The sequence below is a fragment of the Hesperophylax consimilis genome, chromosome 1 (assembly GCF_061612785.1).
Source record: "Hesperophylax consimilis isolate HC1 chromosome 1, BYU_Hcon_1.0, whole genome shotgun sequence".
Taxonomy (NCBI): Eukaryota; Metazoa; Arthropoda; class Insecta; order Trichoptera; family Limnephilidae; genus Hesperophylax; species Hesperophylax consimilis.
The window spans coordinates 34981342-35004505 of record NC_142836.1 but is presented as its reverse complement, the minus strand read 5'-3'; the positions used below and the strand labels follow the sequence as shown (position 1 = coordinate 35004505).

Sequence of the window (23164 nt, the reverse complement as noted above, 5' to 3'; positions counted from 1 at the left end):
CCCACGTAACTAAATTCATCATAAACTTCACGGGTTTATCATTACTGCATATTTACCAACAATTAAATCACTTGCATCTCAGAGCTAATACAACTCATCCTTTTTAATTGAACAACAAATCAAGTATCGTTATTTTCTTTTATTCCAAAGATATTATTAAACATAAATAATAGCAACTCATACAATAAATAGTAAATCATAGAAACAAAACATTTTTGCCTAGAAATGTTAAAAGGATCTTCAGCAATAACTTATTTTAACAGCAATTAACTCTGAGAACAAAAGAATATTATAAAATACCTGGAATTGGCTTTGACCTTTTTAATGTTTTTTAGGAATTAAAATAGGCAGAAGAGCAGACAAATTAATCCTAGTGAATGTAAAGAAAAATATTAAAGCATTTATGTGTATCCATGGGTATAAAAACCACATGGACGGTTATTACCTATACATGGATGAGTTATTAAACCAATGATAAACGATGCTACCGAGTATAATGCTACAGATAATCACAATAATCTTATTTACTCAACAATATGTTGTACGTCAAATTGATATTATACTGAATTCACACATTACGGTCAACATTTTTGGAAAATTGATAATGGGAAAGGTGTGCTAATGAAGTATTTCGTTTCTGTTTATTCAGGTTTATAAATTTTATCAACGATAAAGTTAATTAAATGATCTCAACTGATGCTAGCCTTGGCGATTGTTTTAATACTGGCAAATCATCATCCCGAAAGGTGAGAAATTAGTCAACGAAATGCACTTTCGAAGGTGGCAAAGATAATTTTTACGTTAAATGCAATATTATCTATTTTGATGTCATTATTTTTAACTGCCTAATTATGTTTGTTTTTCAAATAAAATGAAAGACAACTTCAATGTATTTTCTTTCTTCATAATGATGAAAAATATATCAAAAATTTTTGATAATCATTTTTTATTCACGCAATTATCCTTAACACACTTTAATTTTAACAAAAATTTATTCATTTTTTCTGACGAAATTTATATTTTCAAAGTCAATAATAATGCAAGTCGATTTCTGCCATCTCGAATTTTATTTTTTTTTTTTTTTTTTTTAATTTTTTTACCACAATTTTATGGAGACCGCTAACGAAAGTTACGGATTTTACGTATGTTCTTGGGGGCATCAAAATATATAGCAGTGTTATATAGCAAAATTAATTAAGTGGTAGACTCAAGCCACATTAGTTGCAACCTGTTTTAAGGAATAATTATTTACGATTTGTTGTATTTATTAAACCATGATAATTTACGTTTGGCGCCTGTATCGTTTTTTTTTTATAAATGCAAAGGTTAGTTCGGAGAGTAATAAAATACGACGATGAACAAAAATAATAACGTTCACACATTTCAAAAAAAATAAAAACTTACGAAGAAAATGTAAATACTATTAAATACTTCTCTTCAAAGGTTGAAAACTATTAAAAGCAAAAGAGTTTGATGATTCTACAATGAAATATTTACGGTATTCCGGTTCTGACCCTGAAAACAAATGTGAGATAGCAATCTTAAGGACTGGGGTTTAAATTAAGTAGTTTAGTGTACTTTTATTCTCTCGTTTTCGTATCAAAAGTTGTGACATTTAAGATTGCTATGTTTTCGAGATAATCGTTGACGAGTTTGTAAATTGCAACGAAAACCGTCCCATAAGGATATTATTTAGATAAGTAAGATACGGTGGAGAATAGTGTTTGCATTGCATTTTGTTGATTGGTAAGTTATTTGATATCTGTCTTTACTCTTATTCAAGGCCGCTAATATATAAATAAACAATCAAATCTATGTGCTTTAAAATATCCATATTTCTTTAAACTTACAATATTAAATTATTCAAGTTATTATAAAAGATTTTTGCCTTTAGTTGCTCTGGGCTTGCGGATGTGCGTTGTTATTTATGTACGTTCAGAAAAGTGGACATGTTATTTTTATCCACGTAGATATACACATTTTTTACGAAATATGACAGTAATCGAACATGTCTTTAAGATACAATAAAAAATAAATGTAATTAATTACAAACCGCAAAATTTAAGACCATCCCGAGAAAGTGATTAGGTTAGGTTAGGTACAGATAAAAGGTTGTTATAATAATGTTCAAAAGTCTTTCATTGCTAACTGAATATTCCATTAGTATCCTCGCGATAGTATTCATCCTGTTTATAGTAGGTATCCTCATATTTATAACTTTATCCTTTCCTAACACAACCTACACAATATTGCGTATATATACACATAATGATTAATCTTACAACAGTTTTGCTAAATTTAAGAATTTAAGAAAAACTGTTGTTTGACCTGTCACCGCGTTTGTTTTATGTTCTTATGTGAACATTATTTATGTGATGTAATTGCTAAAAGATTTTTTCAAACATAAAAAAAATATGTTAAAATGTGAATGTGGTCATATGCCTACATGTTATGTAAAATAAACAGAAAAAATATGTAAAATAAACAGAAAAAATATGTAAAATTTAAAATAGTGCCAAACATAATTGTATGTGGAATAAATTAACAGATCTTACTGGCTCAAGCAGTGTATTTCAGCACTCAATTTTATCAGGAAATGGTTTGTCATTACGTTTTTAATAAGATAAATCAGCCATACACATTCTCCGAGCACCTAATGGCGGAAAGAAATTGGAAAAGGACTGCGCCTTACGAGGAGAAAAGAAATATTTTTTTGTAAAATGTTTTCAATAAAAATTATTTCTGAAAACGTGGCTTATCGACTTATATTTTCGTTAGAAAACCGAAAAATAATATTTCAAAAATTCTTACTGGCAATATGGGCAGTTTTTTTAGTAAACGCCACTTTTATTTTATGTTATACATAATGCCAACCAACCACCTCATAGGCCAGGTTACTACGTAGAAAAAAACTGAATTTGGATCAGACTAGCCTATTTAGTAGTAAAATTGTTAATAGTAGTCTTTAAAAAATTTAATAGCCAAAAATCAGTTCTTGAGACTGCTGGTAAGAAAAATCGATTTGAAGGGTAAGTGTTGATTACCATTTCTCGCAAAAAATTGGTCTGCGGCGAAATAAAACGTAACTAACCAGTTTTTGGATAATAAAATTGCACCACTGCTACATCTTCCATAAGAAGTATAAAATGGGCAATAGTGCTTTTACGTGAAAAAAATTTTTTTTTTCTATTTCCAGTGAATAAGTACCAACTTACTATGCACGGAATACAATTTTTTTTTCCGAGCAGAAAGTTCAAGGCAAACAATTTTAAAACACGAAAATTTTAGTAATTTATAAATGTATAAATCTTAGTTTTTCCTCTCGAAAACAATTTGGTACTTATTTAATGGAATTTATCACTACAAACAAGACTCAACGTAGGTTCCATTGCCGTGTCTTTTTAGAGGTATATTCAATGCAATCTTCCCTAAATAGCTAGCAGCATTGATATCTGATGGACACTGGTGGGTTTCGTATGAGATAGGTGGTGATATGGTCCACCTGTTTATAAATCGAATCATGTGAGGTGTCACATATTTTATCAAGCATATTCATTTCGGTTGTTTGTCTCCATGAATTCTAGTCCGATGAACTCAAATTTGCTTTGCATTTTAGAGAAACGATAAATTAACTACCTATGATATAATGTTCTATGATTAAAAAATATAAATTTACACAGAATTAAGAATTCAGACAAATCTGCGATTTTTCACGGGTATGCACTTGTATTTTATAGATTTTATAGATGGGGAAGTGGATAGGGAGAAGGGAAGCAAAAAAGGGTGGTAGAAAGGGAAGTAGAAGGGGAAGTAGAAGGGGAAGTAGGAGGGAAAGTAGAAGGAGAAGTAGAAATAGTAGTAGAAGGGGAAGTAGAAGAGAAAGTAGAAGGAGCAGTAGGAGGGGAAGTAGGAAGAGAAGTAGAAGGGAAGTAGAAGGAGCAGTAGAAGAGGAAGTAGACGGGGGAGTAGAAAAGGAAGTAGAAGGGAAGTAGAAGGTGAAGTAGAAAAGAAAGTAGAAGGGGAAGTAGAAAAGGAAGTAGAAAAGGAAGAAGAAGGGAAAATAGAATGGGAAGTAGAAGGCACTCGCGCGGCATCCAACTGTAAAAGCGTAATATATTTATTTAAAACATTTTAGATTTTCAGTATAATACTGCCATAGTATTAAAAGTATAATATATTTACAAATTTTACTTGTAGATCTTAGTAAAGTATTACATTGCCCTGAAAATGCTACAATGCAAAACTTGCTATTCGTTAGGTATAAAAAATAAGAGTAGTGTTTACTGAGTTTTTGTTTTATTTTAAATTATAATTTCACATCAAAGTATCTTCTTCATACGAAAAAAGAAAGAAAAAAATCAATTTGATCAAATTGACTTGTGACATTTGTACATTAATTATAATCGCCATCTCCACGGTGTCCTGACGTCACCTCATAGAAACTTGATATTCAAAACACAGCATCGGAAGGTGGTGGGATTTTTTCACATGGTGTGGCTGTATTGGCTAGGCTGGAAGATGATTGTGACGGTAAGACAAACAGATTCACAAGTGGATCTCAAGGCGAACCCGATCCTAGGCAAGCGGCTATCCGTATAGTACAGGGATTCGTAACCTTTATCTTCTATGGGTGGTGCATTTTTTTATTCCTCAAAAAAGAAAGGGAAGAAAATTATGAAACGCAACATTGTAGGAAATGGATTGTCGGATAGTTCCAGAGTTACATTCCTTGACATAAAACGTACCCTTATCACGTAAGTGTACTGAACAAGATTAAGAGGAATGTACAAGCCAAACCTATTTATATTCTTAGTACATCTTACATCACTACGAATATAGGTAAAAGGCGTAAAAGGAGCTTGGCAGCAGAGTCTGGAAATGATGGATTTTAACTCTTAAGTAGTTTTCATTTATTTTGTCAATAATTTTAAAAGAAAAACAAAAGTTAATCAAGGGAAACTGCCACTAATAATCTTAGCCATAAAACATTTTTTAAAAGTTGTTTATTATATGCGTTCAAAATTAATAATTTATTTGGTACTTAACACTTACATATTTTATAAACATTTTATTTAAATCAATGCTTCAATTTATCCAAAGTATGTATATTATTGTACTCATTAATAATGTGAACCGATTCGTAACAAAGATTAATCGAAAATAATAATTTAGTAAATAGCTTCGCCAGACACTACAGAGAAAGAAGTATCAGGCAAACATATATTCTTATGCAAAATTTTCAGGAACACCCGTGGCGACAAACAGACTACATTGGCGGTCTATACTTTCTCGAGTTATTTAATTAGTTTACCAGTCAGGTGATTCAGTCGGTCAGTCACCCACTATTACACTTAATACCATTGCAACGTGTAGAAAAAAACAGAGATCTTGGAATTTGACTAAATTTCAAAGTGATATTTAAGGATTATATATACCTATAGAACAAATTTTAGACAAGGCCTTTAGACGAATGGGCTATATTTTATGCCTCTAAATACCTTCACCATACACGTATTTTGCTACATATGACATATTATGTACGATCACAACTTCATTTTGGCACATTCAAAATTCCCAATATCAAGATTATATTGATCGTATTGAAAGCCTTCAAAAATTTCTATACTAAACATCAGTTATATCGCTTTAGTAATCATCAAATCATAATTATATCCCTTTGCTCGACACAAGATATTAAGGGGCGTACTTGACCTTCTTTAACCAATGATTCCAGACATTATATGAAGTAAAAAAAGTAAATAAAATTTTGGAATCTTGTGACATTTTTAATACTTTTTTTTCAACTTAAATCATAAAAAATCTGTAGGTATTGGACAGTTAGGATCGGGGTAAGGGGTTAGTCAGTTACAGTTTGTAAGGAATAACTGGTTAAATTGAGTCAAGTACGTCCCTTAACACCTTGTAAAAACGTAGAAAAATTACTAATCACTTACATAAAATTGTGAAATGTGTCTTATTAATTTATCAAATTTACTAGAAAGAATTGCATTTCGTTGCCCTGAACGACACACCAGATCGAATGATTTTTTCAGTATGTTAATATTTGTAATCTAAACCCGTCGTTTCACGGGTCGGTAAGCAATCGACATAAACCAATGCTGTAAGATCCTGCCCAGAAAAGTTCCAAACTGAACGCTTACAAGTTCCACGAAGAAGAGAAGTTCCACTTACAAGAGCGAACTTTATGTCGATTGCTTACCGACCCGTGGGATGACGGGCTACGTATGCGTAAAATTCATTAATTAGACTATCTGCAAAACATTAAACACGCCGCGGGATGTAGACATTTTCAACTGTACCTTAAAATACAAAATCAAACTGGCTGAATCTATCTCTTGATACAAAAATTACGGATACTCATTATTACTGTTTTCGCTGTTCTTTTGTTTGTTTTTTTTCTTGGGTTTATTTTTTATTTTGATTTTATTTCCATTGTAGAACATACATCGGGCAAATATCTATGACTACTTTTATAATTTTTATATATATATATATACATAGATAATTATTTATTTATTTTGTAGGAAACAAACAGCTTTTATATAATATGCAATGATAGATATAAATATACAAGTTAACTGAAGTCAAGCCACAGAAGTTTCTTATGTTAAAGTTCATTAGAAATGAAGTTTTAATATCTTAAAATGAATTTGGTGTTAAAGGAAGGGGAGAGGAAGAGGAAAATAGGAATAGGGTAGGAAATGCTCCCGATACATTCCATACTCGCATATTAATAATCGATCGTACGCATTACTTCATATCGATATTACTTTAGGTTATTACCAAAAATGTCAATGCTGTAAAATTTTGTATTATATTGTGCACATATACGAGGAATTGGGGAATTTTTTTCGAATGTTTGTTCTACATGAGGGTAAATAAAATAAATCAGATTGTCGGGTTGATCTAGACGGAATTCGAAGATTTATTAAATTGGTAAGTTCTGGTGAGTCCAGACCATTAAGTAGGATTTTAAATAATAAGATTTGATCAAAAATTAGACGTCGTGTTCGAGGGAGTTAAAATTATGAAATTTAATGGATTCGGTATAATTTGAGAAGTGTTAGTTTAGTTTATAATTTGTGTATTTAATTTTTTTTTAATTCTTTCTATTCTTTCGATATGGGCTTGTTATAAAGGAGTCCAGATCGGTGTACAGTGTTCCAGGTGCGGGCGAATATATGAGGTGTAAAGGGAATATGGAGTGTTTATGTTGTGGAAGGGTTTTGCTATGCGAATTATAAATCCCAGCATTTTATTGGCTTTGTTAATGATGTCATCAGCGTGTTGTATAAAGTTTAATTTAACATCCAGTGTTACCCCAAGGTACCTGATATATTTTACTTCATTGATGTGTGTGCCGTTTAGTGTGTATACAAAGGACATTTTATTTTTATTACGTGTAAATGTTAATTTATTGCATTTTGCGATGTCAATAACAAGTTTGTTTAATTCGCAATAGACAAAGAGACGATTGAGGTCCTCTTGAAGTTTAATGCAGTCGTTGATTAATTTAATAACTAAGTATATTTTTTATCATCTGCATATGCTAGGTAATTAGCATGTAAAAAACATTTGTGAATATCGTATATATACACATTAAATAATAATGGGCCTAAATGAGAACCTTGAGGTACACCGGAGGGCACAGAGAAGAAGCTGGACTTTGTTCCCTCAACTAAGACACTTTGAAGTCTACTCCAAAGGTATGAAGTGAGCCACCGGAGTAAGTCACCATGGATGCCTAATTGTTTTAATTTTTGAATAAGAATGAAATGGTTTACCTTATCGAAGGCCTTAGAGTAATCAGTGTAGATTACATCTACTTGGTTTCTATTGTCCATATTGCACGTTAAATATTCCGTAAAATTTACCAAATTTGTTAGTACTGATCTTTTTTGAAGAAATCCGTGTTGTTGGTTTTGTATATTACGAACAATTGTTGTGTAAATTTGATCGTAGACAATGCGCTAAAAAAGTTTACTAAATACCGTGAGTATTGAAATTGGGCGGTAATTTTCAGTGTTAATTTTTTATCGTGTTTTATGAATAGGGATTATATTAGCTTCTTTAAACTTTGTGGGAAACTTACCTTCTTTTAGTGACATTATAAATATGTTAGTTAAAGGGTAAGAAAGATTTTTGGCACATTTTTTGATGAAATATGGCGAGATACCGTCACTACCAGCACCCTTACTAACATCTAAACAACAGTAATACTTTTAATGTATCAATAAATAAACAATTAAAATTGATTTATCACGTATTCATTTTACAGTATAATAACCGTATAAAAAACTGTCTAATTAACAAAATAAAATGATAGTCGATGACGTAGCTAAGAATAAAGTAGCAGTAAAAAAGCAGCATATAAAAAGGTAATCAGGAGGTTGAAGGTTTAACAGACGCTTAGTGTTGTCAGCTACATCGGACATACAAAGGCTGCTAAATGTAGGCGTACCGCCAACGGTTCTCTAACAACGTTTTTTCTTTCTCGTAATTAAATTTAATATGTAATATACTAATTTATTTACGAGATTATATGATAAATTCTGACCATCGGAAGCCATTTTTCGTAAGAATCAACAACGAGGTTATATGATTCCATAATATCTAGTATATTAATAATTTGTCGAAATCATGACATAGATTTCTTCTGATCACTGGACCTTTAAAATCTTTCTACTGGACCACTGGTATGCACCACTGGTTAAAAACCCCTGACCTATCCATATTGGTAGTAGAATCTCCATCTCCATGACCCGCTCAGCGGCCGATGGGAGATTTATACGGAATATTATTTGGCCTTACGAAATTGACATTGTGAAAGCATTGACAAAAGTAAATTTGATGATGCGAGTAAATATTAATCATAGATAATTATAATTATACGGTAGTGCTCATAGGATAGACATCCACTTGAGCAAGAAGAATGGGAAATGATGCAGTGGCGGATTGGCCTTTGGGCTCTAGTAAATTTCTCGAGTTTTTGAATCATGAATTGTATCACTAGCTTTTTGGCCACTACGCCCCGCCCGACATTTTCTTCTGTTAGCGCTGACATTAGTATTAGCATCCCAAAATATGACATAGTCCCTGAGGGAAAATATTTTCCTCAAAGCCTCCTGTTTTAACCAACAAGCGGTTTCCCCACAGTGGTGGGCAGTTGATGAACTGCCATATCCCAACTCTGTCTTTGCACAAATCTCTTTCTTTATTATCATTCATTCGTCGTTTCATAGTTATCTACTCTTGGTGTGACATGAATAAATAATTAAAATAATTATTGGTTGTTCCATGGCAATCTCGGATGTCCCTGTGTTCTTCTACTATTGTTGTTTGTTAAATCCCGCGAAGGATTCAGCAAAAGCCGTGTTGAATTTTTTTTTTTGGATCTGAACTGGATGGTAAGTAAGTAAGTAGTGTCTACCTAATAAATGGAATAATGCCCCCAGTCTGGCACTGCATCTGTAGGTAGGTACGTAGTATCTACCTAATAAATGGAATAGTGGCCCCAGTCTGGCACTGCGTCTGTAAGTAGGTGAGTAGTGTCTACCTAATAAATGGAATAATAGCCCCTGTCTGGCACTGCATCTGTAAGTAGGTACGTAGTATATACCTAATAAATGGAATAGTGGTCCCAGTCTGGCACTGCGTCTGTAAGTAGTGTCTATCTAATAAATTGAATAATGGGCCCAGTCTGGCACTGCATCTGTAAGTAGGTACGTAGTATCTACTTAATAAATGGCTTAGTGGTCCTAGTCTGCCACTGCGTCTGTAAGTAGCTACGTAGTGTCAACCTAATAAATGAAATAGTGGCACCAGTCTGGCACTGCATCTGTAAGTAGGTATGTAGTCTCTACCTAATAAATGTCTAAGCATTGCAGTGAATCCATTGTACATAATATATCAGGTAAGGTAGCTTAATGGGAAAGAATTTAATGATTAACATATTCATCACTCATTTGTCATTCTGGTGTCATTTGTCAATGGTGTTTTATTTCAATACACCCACGCATTCTTTGAAGACGCGACGTAACCGCTTTGTGTAATAATCAAGAATTCCAGTGAAAATAGTTATAGCTTCAAAAATACGTATTATTGTAAAACGAGAAACGTCATGTATTATATATTATGAAGATTTGTCGTAATACCAATAAATCGGAATTTTAAAAAATGTGAAAGAACAACCAAACACTCACAGTTTGCATCTGTCATCATCCAATACCGCCCAGAACGCCATCGAAGGGGTGATGTGTTTTTTTTAACATAACCTTATTTATTTCCCTCGAGGCCTATCTCATCTTCGGGGATGCTGTTTGAAGGGTATTTTAAGGACAGGGATGATAGAAAGCTTTGAGAAGGAAAAATTTATGACTAGTGAGGAGGAATGCTGTGGTCAGTATGTCATAGGATCCCCCTTAACCGGTCTCTCCTGTTCCGGCCGCCGAGCAGTTGATCTGTATCCGCACCCTAGGCCTGGACCTGAAGCTGGGCGCTCCTACTAAGTCACCAAACGTAGCGAACCACTTGGGGTGACCTATGGCAGCGGTGTTGGTTATTCAGTGAATGGTTCCCGGGATGGAGGTACCCATAACCGCCTTCCAAATTGAAAACCTCTCGATTGTCACCTATATCAGTCACAACGCCTGTAAATTTCTCTGGCGCCATTTAAGACTTTAAAAAAAACAAGTTTTCAAATATTATTTATCTATGAAAACAAATATTTTTTAAATTCTTGCATTTAATTAATTTCGTAATGACTTTTTCAATAATTGCAAATTTCATTCATGAGCGGTGATTAATTAATAATTATTATAAAAAATCAATTCATGTAAAATAATTAAAACTATCATAAAATATATTTTTTTAAATAATTAACTGTCACATTTATCTATACATCATAAACTTGTATAAATACATATAACAGAATCAAGGAGTAACTACAATGTCTCTAAATATTAAAAAAACATATATATTATCACTGTAGAAATTAATTTTTAAACAATTTTTAGAAGGTTTAGTTTTTAATATTTTTTTATTAATAATATTTAATATCCAAATAAAATTTCTTCTAATTAATCTATTTGTAATATATTTGTATGTACATTATTAACCCTTAATTTACATCAAAATAATTATTAACTTTCGAAATGCGGTTGGCAAATTCATAATAATAATTATTATTCACACACCTTTGGTAGGTACACAGTGCGCCCTACTGTCGAATTTATCTATACAGCCATATCAGGTCCGGAGCCCCAAAATACCTGAAAAAAACCCTTGACTCTGTGCAGAAACGGGCGGTCCGTTTGATAGATTCCCCAATCTTAACAAACGGACTGCAATCTTTAGAGCACAGGCGTCAAATAGGTATGCTGTCCTTGTTCTATCGGTATTATAATGGAAGATGCTCTGAGGAACTAGCGTCATTGATCCCTTCGGCACCGGTGCGTGGTATAGGCCCTGAGGGAAATTATTTTCTTCGGGGCCTCCTGTGTGGAGTTAATATAAAAAAAAAGTTCTTAACTCTAGTATTAAAACTTTTAGATATATTACCTATATAGAAAAGTTACAAACCTTACAAATTAATTTGCTGACCTCCGATTTGTTTTAAATATCATCCTAATCCTTATTATTTAATATTTATACATATACATATCTTATATTATAAATTTTGTTAGTACAAAAAGCTGCTAGGAAAGTATTATGTAAGAATATTTAAAAAGTGTTTTTTTCTCCACTTTTACATTTTCAACTATGAGTGGATAAACATAAGATCTAATAAACTTTTTCATATATAATTTTTGTTAAACTATTAATCTATTAATTTCGAACTAATTCGTTTATTTCATTCTGTCTTTAAATTATTATTATTGTGTTGTATTTATTTATAAAAGTTTTGGATATATACCCAATTGCTAAAATAACATATTTTAATATAATTTTATTTACTTTTTGTTGTAATAACTAATTAATCACCGCTCATTGTAATATTTGTATAGGTACTTATGTGTATATTCTTATATTTGTTACAATTTTCTTCCTGACGAAGAAACCATTGGTTTAGAAACATGTCGATTATTTTAATTAAATAGTTAACAGAGTCATGAAAAGTGATGAAACAAAAACTAAGTTACGGAGGTTAGATTTAAGGATTTGTTTTTTTCATCGCTTTTAATGACTTCATACAATTTTTTAAAGGTGTGTTTTATTGTCATTGTATTTAGTATTCGTGGAATTAAAAATAAAATACTGATATACGGAGTGTGGAAACGGGATGCAATCTTTCAATTTAACGAATTGGCGGGCGAAAAAACAGAAAAGGGACGGGGCGCATGCAGGGTGTATAAAGTTGACAGCCAAATGAGACGAGCGAACTTTTCTCACTTTCACTGTTCAAACTCTCTAAATAAAAAAAGATGAAATAAAAATAACACACACAGTCTATAACTATCAACAAAATAATTTTTGTTTATTCTAGAAATTTATAATAAAATCCAAGGTCCACAGCACGCTGCTGATATCATATGTCCTCAACCCCACATGTACTCGTATATGCGTTTATTGAAAAACGGTTCAGTTTCAACGACTGCTTTTGTGGTTTTTTTATATTAATCATGAAGAGATTGTGTATAAAAGTGGGTATCATGTAGTAAGATCATCAGTATTTACCAGACTTTCGTACAGTTCTCATCAAATCACTTAAATCCCCACCATGAAATTGGTAAGGATAAACACAAAACATGTGCATAGTCAATGATCACCTCGTGTTAAAATAATCATGTTTTCACTGTCATGTTTCATTGCAGTCAATCTTCTTGATCCTGGCGGCATGTGCTCTGGCCGCAGCCAGTCCAGTACCAGAGGAACCCATCAAGATCCTCAGGTCTGACTTCGACATCCAGCCCGAAGGTTCCTACAAATTTGGGTAAGTTTTAAAGCTAAACATCTAAGTGAAACTGAACCGTCCTCATCTACTTAGAACTAACTACACATATTCTATGCTACGAATAGTAACTACCAGTATTTTAGTGTCGTGCTTAGAAAAGGTTTTTGAAATAATTCACAAACCAAATCGTTTCATGTTTTTTTTCTTCCATTATTTCTAGCTTTGACCCCTCAAGGGTGTTCTTGGCCATCATTTAAAATTATGGAGAAATGAAATGTGAATTTAAATATAAATTTTATTTAAATAGGCAAATTTCAAATTATAATGAAAATTGGAGTCGAGTTCAGACTTAGAAAAGATGAGATGTTGAATGGAGGGGAGACAATCGTTTCATGTTAAAATAATTAATTTTCATTATTCGCTATTCTTTTCAGATTCGAAACCGAGAACAAGATTGTCCGTGAAGAGGTTGGAGAGCTGAAGTTGGTAAAGAACGAGGAAGGTAAGGACGAGCAGGTGATCGTAGTCAGGGGATCTTACTCTTACCTCGACCCCGAAGGTCACCCCATCACCGTCACCTTCTTCGCTGACGAGACAGGCTTCCACGCCGAGGGAGCTCACCTCCCCGTTGCCCCCGTCGTCTAAGGAATAACCTTGGTATCGACTTTATAAGACTTCAGCAGAGATACAAAAGACATCGAATTAATTTAACTATGAACTTTGAAACCGCCTTTCTAAATTTTTGTTAGGAATCGTGGTTTAAAAGCACAATAATTATTATTTATGTAAATTAAAAATACTAGTTGTAATAAATGCATACCAAATATATATTTTTTTTGTAACCTTCATAAAATATGTGCCAAAATTCTCTGGGTTATAGATGAATTAAGATCCTCAAGGATAAAAGTGTGTTAGATTGAGCGGTCGGTGGCTGAGTTGACATCGCCTTTGGTTCCCACCCAGGCGTAATGTATTCAATTCCTCGGCTGGCTAAGTCCTCCATCACAACACAAGCAATATTTTCCGCTCACTGTATGGAAGTAGGGGATTTTCAAATATTTGCAGGTTATCCGAAACCCGGGAATGTTTGTCTTTCTTTTTAAAAAGATAAAATAAAAAAAGAGATAATTTTATTTGACCTTTAGGGTAATAAGCCGTGTTGCGTTTCCTCCTTCTTGAGTCAATATTTTGGTAAGCCTTGCAGACTTATTATTAAGACAGGTGTGAAGAAGAAGAAGAAAATAATTCAATGAAGATGAATTTAGTGATAGATTCACTAACAAATGATTATCATCTGTAAAACCATCAAATGTCCGCGTACTTATCCATCTACATCAACCTGCGATAATAGAGTTTTTAGAAAAAGAAATCTACCTAATTATTTTTGGAAATAAACTGAAATACTTTTAATTCAATTAACTGCTGAAACCGTAATTTACTTTATAAAGCCATCAAAATTTTATGCTTTTATTTTCTTCACAAATTATTTCAATCAATGCACCCGTAATCCGTCTGCAATTTTACGGCAGAAGTTCCGTTTTGCATTCGGAACGAAGTTCACCCAACGCACGTTTCGAATTAAAGTTATTGTTTTTATCGCATAAGTATATAGCACACCACATAATTATGCGAAAAAATGGTCTGGGTTATAGTATCCTTGTATAACCCGCAGAGTGAACAACATAATATACTTGTATAACCCGTACAGGGAACAATATCATTTTAATGAAGTTGTAATGTTTATAACCGAGAGTTTGTATACATTTTTAAAAAAATGTTTTCATTATTATAAGTGATACCTGAAACATATGAAAATTGCCTACTACCATAGCAGAATAACTTGACAATATTTTGAAATTTCAGAATATCCTGATAATTTTTCAAAATCTCCTACCACCTTCACAGCCCCTGATAATAATTTAAAATCTCCCAAACTATAGTTTTTTATCTTTTCAAATATTTTCAGGTTATTTTTAACCATCACACTAAGCGGAAAATATTGGTTGTATCGTGATGGAGGACTTAGCCATCCGAAGAATTAAATTAACGACGCCTGTATGGTTTGTCCCAGACGCAATACCAACTCAGCTACTGACCGGTGAACCGGTGAACTGATGAATTGTATTTCCTTTCTTTTCTTTTTTCTTTGAATTGTCAATTTGTCTATCCCAAAACGGGAATTATTCCTTGTTGGACAGTTAAAATTTTTCGTACTTGTGAATAAATTATGTTATAAATAAATAAATTTAAAGATGACATTTTACATGCGTTATGTTATAGATATGTTCATAAACAGCTCCACTTTATTTCGTTTTGACATCGTTTTTGTTTAAGAGATTGTGTTTTATTATGTCTTCTATTTTCTTTTTGATTTTACTTTTACTTTGTTTTCTTTTTTATTTTGTTGTGTTCTTTGTAAAAAAATAATAAAATAACATGTAAAAGCCCTGCCGGGCTATGAATAATGCTATTTATGAATGCTATTTATGAATAAATAAAATTAAAAAAATAAATAAACAAACGATTCTTACATTTTGTGGTAAATGTTCTTCTGCTGCTTATCTGTGGAATCCATTTTTCTACGTGTGAGCAATTCTTCTTCAATCTTCCGCAAGGCTAAGGTTAAATGCAACGTACGTTATAATCTACGGTGGTGGAAAATTATTTATTTGTGCCCGTACATATTCAATATGAATATTAAAATGCAGTTTGGTCCGTCTAAAACTCAATTCTTTCTAGAAATGCATACAAATACAAAATTGTATCGGTGATTCAATCCATTATTGTATTTGCATGCTTTTCTCCCTCGAATTGAGTTTTAATACGGACAAAACAATATATTTATATTCATTTGGCGCAAACAAAAAAAGCCGTCTTAATGTTGTAAAGCATCATTTGAAAAAAGTGTGTTTATATAAGATAATTAAATTAACGCCACCTATGAACACGTAGATTACAACGTACGTTACGTTTTACATTAAAATCACACATCGTTTAACGCTGACCCATTGTTGCTGCATTTATTCAAGACGTCGAGCGTTAAAAAAACCAAATCTGTAATTTTTTTCTCATATGCTAATTTTATTTTTACATTAAATAATTCTTTGTTCTGTAAAACACCCAATCGGGCGTAATAAAGATTTGTTAATTACAAAAGTGCTGTACAACAAATTGTTTATTTTTATAATTATGTTGACAAACTAACTTTAATTATTAAAGACAATATAGCGATTCCTAAACGAATATTTGAAAGAGTAAAATCAGAAAAAGATACGGTCACATCTAGGACTCGAACCCAAAACCCTTGCCTTGCCGTGGCACCGCTCTACCAACTGAGATAACTGGGCTGCTATCTTTATGTATGATCGCAAGATTTAACTTTTTTAAATTGATGTGAGAAGGCAATGTTAGCTCTTATTCGAAGTATGATACAGTCAAATATGACCGAAGGAGACAGGGTCCCATTAGCTCAGTGGTAGAGCAGGGCTCCGGCAAGGCAAGGGACCTGGGTTCGAGTCCTAGATATGACCGCATCTTTTCTGATTTTCTGTTTCAAATATTCGTTTAGGAATCGCTAATATTGTGTCCAATAATTAAATATTGCAATTTGAGGTTTTACTCTTTAAGTTATTCCAAAAAGTAAAACTTACTTTAAACACGTTATTATTTTATTAGAATACAGTTATCTAACACATCTATATATTCAATACTTGTAAAACACCCAATGTGGCGTAATAAAGGTTTGCTAAATCCACACATGCTTTACTGCACATTACTCCGTAACTACATTCACCTTGTTTATTTCCTTCGTACAACAGAACTTTATGATAACTTGTATTCTACAAGCGTATATCGTTCATACTACAGTTTATTATGCCATGTACCATACACTTATTATTCTACTACTGAAAAACTTACCTATAACAATGTATACATGTAAAAGCCTTTGAGGCGTGAATAAATAAATAAACTTTTCGGTGCACTGTTAATGCTGTGTGGTATGAGCGAGATGAGTTTTTATCAATTAGGTCAAAAATAACTGTCCATGCCTAGAATGACCGCTACCAGTTTTTTTTTTAATATCTAGCAATTTTTAAAACGAAAAAGATAGAGATAAACAATAAGAAATATTTAACTTTTTTTAAACACCTGAAACCTAACTCTACTTATAATTTTTGGCTAATTAAAAAATTAAATTATATTTAGGTGTGAATTCAGCAAAGCCCACTGAGTAAATGATTACCATACCAGAGGAATCTGAAGATGAGCCGGTCGATCTACGCATCCGCGAAGATTACTGGTTTAGCGGTTTTTTTAATCACAACTTGATGAGATTCTGTATAAAAGTGGGTATCAAATGGTCAGATCATCAGTACTTATCAATCTTTCGTACAGTTCCCATCAAGGCACTTAATCTTTCACCATGAAATTGGTAAGGATAGAAACACTACCTAATCCTTAAATAAATCAAAAATAGGTTTTCGCGAGATTTTCAATGATCGCTTCGAGCTCAATTGAGTATGGGGATAGATTTCTTAGTTTCATAAGAAACTTATTGGTGACATTTTTGTTTTTAGGCACTTTTCTTCCTCCTGGCGGCGTTTGCCCTGGCCGCGTCTAGCCCAGTGCCAGCTGAGCCCATCAAGATCCTGAGGTCTGACTTCGACATCCAGCCCGAGGGAGCCTACAAGTTTGGGTGAGTAACCCATGTTACTAAAACACCTTAAAATTAATTCAATACGAGACGAAAACCGTTACGTATCTTCCGAGTAAGCCATGATATGCAGTGTAATTTTAACAGTTTGTAAATAATTGAAAAAATGTATATAAGTGTAAACAAAAATAAATTATTTTATTTTCGTTCTTTTAAAGATTTGAAACCGAGAACAAGATTGTCCGTGAAGAGGTCGGAGAGCTGAAGGTGGTGAAGAACGAGGAAGGCAAAGACGAGCAGGTGATCGTAGTCAGGGGATCTTACTCCTACGTCGACCCCGAAGGCAACCCCATCACCGTCACCTTCTTCGCTGATGAGACAGGCTTCCACGCCGAGGGAGCTCACCTTCCCGTTGCCCCCGTTGTTTAATAATTTTTCAACCCCTACCTCGAAAACTGCTTGGTTTTAAATGACATCGAATTAATTGCTTCGAAGGTGTTTTTCTAAATTTTCTTAGGAATCGCTGAGAAACAAAAATATTTATTTAAATAATGATACTCAAAATAAAAACTACCAAAAGTAAACATTTTATCAGATTATTGTCTTCCTTACCTTTACCATTCAACTACCCCTATTTTATCAATCTTTCTATTTATTTGCTTGCTTGGTTGTTTCGAAATCATAAAAGAAAGAGGGTGAAAAACTTTTTGTGACATCAGTTGTTGAGTGGCTATTTACAAAAGTTTACAGTCTAAAAATTAAAATTAATGTCTGGAAAGAGATAGTTTTATGTGATAAACGAAAAATATCATTTGAATTTGCACTTTGTTGTAAGCAAAACATATTACACTATAAATGGCGAAAGACATAGAAAGGTAAATAATATGCGATATAAAATTATAAATTGTTATTCATTCGAAAAAAGGGCCGGCGCGGGCGCTTGTAAAATACATCTTATAATGTGAAGGTTGTTAAAGAATGAGAAAATGCAGATGCATGATTTCATTATTCAATTGCTCAGGTGTAAAATTTTCCAAGCATTACGAAACTAGTCCACACATAGTATCTGAATTGAACTGTGGTCAAGGTCCGTCAAACTTCCGATAGCTACGGAATTTGTTGATCCAAGAATTGGATCTATTTTCATAAGAATGCACCATTTGCATGTACATTGGTTTTTTTATGGTGGAGTCATTATGTTAAATACTTTACATAGTATCATTACCTTGAACTAGATTCTTTTGAAATATTTGAGCCAGGGAAATAAGTGCAGTAATAAAAATGAACCGTGTAGGGCAAAATTGAAAATTTTTATGCATGTTGAACGATAAAAAATATTTGTATATTATAGTCTCTTCAAGTAGTTCGGGCATGAAGCAACGTACTAGTTGACAAGTAATTTAATCGCCTCTGTGTTCTCAGATAACTTCAAACGTAATTAAGTTGTCTCATGTGAAATAAACCTGGGTCCATAGTCGCATATTCTTACTCAAACGTAATTGTATGTACTTATATGTACTTTTTTGTAACTGTTTGTACTTGTATGTACTTGTTCAATATTGGCAGGTTTAACGTGTTTGTTTTCTACATAATCGAAAAAAATTGGAATCGAATATTGTTATTTTCGATAAGCTCATATCTGCAGTTGGCTGTCTTCTGCAGTTCTAGAGAATCTAACTTTTGAAATTATTTAGCTTATTTATTCTTTCTATACACTGAACTATGTTGATTTTCGTCCAAATTTTTTTTCTGATGGGGAGTACAAATAAATTTCGTTAGTCATCAACGTTAGAATTCCAAATTAAATACTTTTTCGACATCGACTGTTAGGAAAATAAATGGTAGGTGCTTCAGCACAGAACCCTGTGGCACTCCAGAAGAACGGAATTTAATTGTTTACCTCCCAACTTTAATACCTTTCACGGCTTCAGCAAAAGGTTTTATATAATCGTGGGATAAAAACAATCTGGTGTCTAAAGGTGAAAGAAGTGCTAACTTACAAAAAAATTGTTCGACTTTAATGTACTAATTTGACACTACTCGAGTTGAACCATGTCAAGAGTCGGGATAAAAGAAGAGTAGGCGTGTATAAGATGAGTATGAATGTGAATGAAGAAAGGGTTAAGTGCTAAGACAACACTCAGGTTGATGTCCTCTACACTTACTTCTCCAAAGCCTTTAACAAAGTTAATCACTCGATTCTCATGGCCAAACTTTATGCTGTAGGCATTAGAAACCCTTTTTTATCATCATTTCACTCTTACTTGAGTATAGAAAACAAAGGGTTAAAATAAATAACTTTGAATCCTTTAACATTGACGTTACGTCCGGCGTTCCCCAAGGAGCACATATGGCTCTGCTTCTCTTTAACCTTTTTATTAACAATATCACTAAAGTTCTCTCTCACACTCGCTTCTGACTTTTTGCTGATGATGATAATGAGATTCTTAAGATAATTAAATCCTACCTTGACTGTATACTATTTAAAATTGATATTGATTCATTTAATGATTGGCACAAAATAAACTGCATGGAACTTAATGTTGATAAATGCCAAATATTTTCCTTTTATAGAACCAAAAATCCTGTCTAGTTTGATTATAAACTAAATAGTTTTTGTCTATCTACTATCACATCTATCGATGACCTTCGGGTCACACTGCAAAGTTTCTTTCCGTGATCACATTAATAACATGGTAAACAAATTACTTAAACTACTCGGCTTCATTCATAGAAAAACCTCTGGCTTTAAGCATATAAGTACACTTAAAACTTTATACTTCTCATTGGTTTGCCCTCACCTTGAATTGGCTAGTGTCATTTGGTCTCCTTTCTATGCTGTTCACATTTATCACATCGAATCCGTACAGCTTCGCTTCCTACGAGGAATTGCTTGGAGGATGGGACTTGAAAGAGGCAAGTATTCATATGATGAAATTGAACAAACTTTAAATATTTGTTCTTTGGAAAAACATAGAAAGGACTCTGATCTGATTTGCATATTCAAAATTATGAACAGTATTACTGACACATCTACTTTGTTTCGGCTCATCCAGTTCAAAGTACTGTCCCGTAGACTCCGAAATAATGAATTGCTGTTCCTCAATTAGCATTCTACTAATTATGGTTGCCACTCTCCTTTGTCCAGAAATTTGAGACGTAAACTCACCGTCAAGTCAAAGCACTGAATTATTTGATGTAAGCCTGAATGAATTTCGACATTCGATACGTAATGTGTAATGTAAAGGCCTTTAAACCTTTTTCGTGCATTGTAATTATAATTGTCTTGTAACACTTGTAATTTTCTTCCATCTGTACTTTTTATATTATCATGGCTTATCATTTATATATGCTCTCCTTTCAGTGCCATCTCTGTTTCTTATCCTTGTAAAAAAATTATATTCTTAATGGATTATTTGTCCGTAAATAATTAAATAAATAAAGACAGAGTTGTGTGGTGGTCTATCCTATCTGCCCACCTCTCTGGGAAAAGTTGTGAGGATTAGTTAGTTTGTATTCAGTTGATTTTGAAAAAGAAAATTCATTGTAAAAAAATGATTTTTTTCTTAAGAAAACGGTCATTATTGTTGTTTTACAACTTCCACGTGATTTGTAGAAAGTCAGAATCCACATTTTATCATGCTGTTACATATTTTACCGGTCAGTGGCTGAGTTGGCATCGCGTTTGGCCCCACCCACGCTTCGTGTGGTCAATTCCTCGGCTGGCTAAGTGTTCCGTAACGCTGATTGCTTTTGACAGGCTGTGTACTAGCCAATCGTACCGTCAGAATTTAAACTGTATAGTTTAAATTTCGCACATGTCAGCTGGATCCACGGAGGCCGTGGGCCGAGCAGTTGTACAAAAACGGTTCGTCCTGTCAACTCTCGATCGCCGGTTGTCTAATCGGAATAATCATAAGACGTATTTTTATCGCAATTTAATCTAAAATAACGAGTACTAACAACCACGCTAAACGTCCCAGTGCTGACAGATGATGCTCACTATGCAGATTTCACCATCTCCTCCCGGTAAGTTGATTGTGAATTAACGTTATGTATTGTGTTTTTGCATCGCCTGTCACAAGCCATATAATTCATTTATACTTTATCTGTGTGGAATAGCCCTTTAAAGTGCGGCTATTCCAACCCCTGTTCATTCTTCGAACACTAAGTCTTCAATAACAAAAAGCTATATTTTCCGCTTACTGTGGTGGGAGTAGGAGATTTTCAAATATTGTCGATTTATTTGTAATCCGGGAATATTTGTCTTTCTTTAAAAAAAAAAGTTCAGATTCAAATAATATTTTTGAAAATAATAACTCACTATTTTATTTCTAAGTATTCTCAAAAGAGAAAAGAAAACTTTTAAAATAAAACAATAACATTAAAAAAATTCTACCAATTAAGAATATCTATTTTTACATCACTTATGTTACCCGTATTTTTTTCATTGTAATTTTTCAAATAATATGTACTGCAATGTGTGTAAAAGTTGGGTGTTTAAATAAAATAGAAAATTTGTCATATGTAGGTCACTTACATACTTCATGTGCTTCGTACTTAAGGTGACAATTAATTTTTCGGGGGGGTAAACGGGGAGGGGTGTTTTTCGGGGGAAGGTAGTTTGGAAAATATATAAACCATGCATTTATTAAAAACATACTTTAAAGTTTAAATAAACAAGCACGTGTCGTGTTGTGTGGCGTTCGTTTGTTCATAATGTTTTTTATACTTATTTTTCTATGATGAACAAAATTTTCTTCAATACCTATATCATCGGGAAATAATTTTATGTTTGAGTGAAATTCTCAACACCTTTTTTTTATTTTCACTTTAGTAATTAACATAACTTTTAGGGCTTAAACATGGAGTTGAGTTTTTTCAGCCGTCCACGACTTGGTCATTAGAGAGAACACCAGTTACACAACACACAAAAATAATATATTCAATACGACAGTTCGCATGATCAAGATTATTGTTTCTGAAGGGTTGGAATAATTCAACCCCCCGATTTCCCAAGGAAACTTTCAAAGTTAGTAACGAAGATTGAAATACGGGAATATTTGTCAAATACTTCTCTATCTTCATTAATAAATTCGTTTCCAATTGGTACATCCATACTTTTGTTTTTCTTTCCACGAGAATAGTTTTGTCGAATTTGCCCAATCTTCCATACAGGGATATAATCAGCTTAGTGTATCCTTTACAAATATGTTTCTCTTAATTATTTGATGACTCAATTTTGAAAACAGTAAATTTTGGCGTCTCAAAGCTCTCCATGGGGACAATGGGACAGAGTACCGAAAAACGGGACGGTCCCGTTCAAAACGGGAGGTGCCGTCAGGTTACCTACTTTTGGTTTTCGTAAATAGTTATCAGCAACAATAAACAAAATTAAAAGAGCCACATCCGCAAAGCAATTAAATGGTAATTAATCTCACAGTACGAGTAAGCAGGTATTCAATAATGCCCAATGAAAAACTTTTTTCTGTACAAGTGTAAATCTGAAGATGACCCCTCTGTTCCGCGAAGATGACAGGTTTAGCAATATTTTAAAAACAAACTTGAAGAGACTTTGTACGTATAAAAGTGAGTGT

General features: G+C 33.0%; 2 protein-coding genes across 2 annotated transcripts; both read left to right on the top strand.

Moving 5' to 3' along the window:
• Positions 1 to 12679: 12679 nt before the first annotated feature.
• Positions 12680 to 13739, top strand: LOC149426749 (larval cuticle protein 1-like). Its single transcript, XM_089638405.1, has 3 exons — positions 12680 to 12748; positions 12834 to 12952; positions 13348 to 13739. Exons 1-3 carry the CDS (start codon positions 12740 to 12742, stop codon positions 13556 to 13558), a joined length of 339 nt encoding a protein of 112 aa, XP_089494531.1. The 5' UTR covers positions 12680 to 12739; the 3' UTR covers positions 13559 to 13739.
• Positions 13740 to 17277: 3538 nt separating this feature from the next.
• On the top strand, positions 17278 to 18151 carry LOC149426748 (larval cuticle protein 1-like). Its single transcript, XM_089638395.1, has 3 exons — positions 17278 to 17345; positions 17491 to 17609; positions 17786 to 18151. Exons 1-3 carry the CDS (start codon positions 17337 to 17339, stop codon positions 17994 to 17996), a joined length of 339 nt encoding a protein of 112 aa, XP_089494521.1. The 5' UTR covers positions 17278 to 17336; the 3' UTR covers positions 17997 to 18151.
• Positions 18152 to 23164: the final 5013 nt, after the last annotated feature.

What these genes read in the sequence shown, in the direction of transcription:
- LOC149426749 (XM_089638405.1), top strand. An exon ending in GAAGGTTCCTACAAATTTGG is followed by an intron (nt 12,953 to 13,347) that starts GTAAGTTTTAAA and finishes TATTCTTTTCAG; the next exon opens with ATTCGAAACCGAGAACAAGA.
- LOC149426748 (XM_089638395.1), top strand. An exon ending in GAGGGAGCCTACAAGTTTGG is followed by an intron (nt 17,610 to 17,785) that starts GTGAGTAACCCA and finishes GTTCTTTTAAAG; the next exon opens with ATTTGAAACCGAGAACAAGA.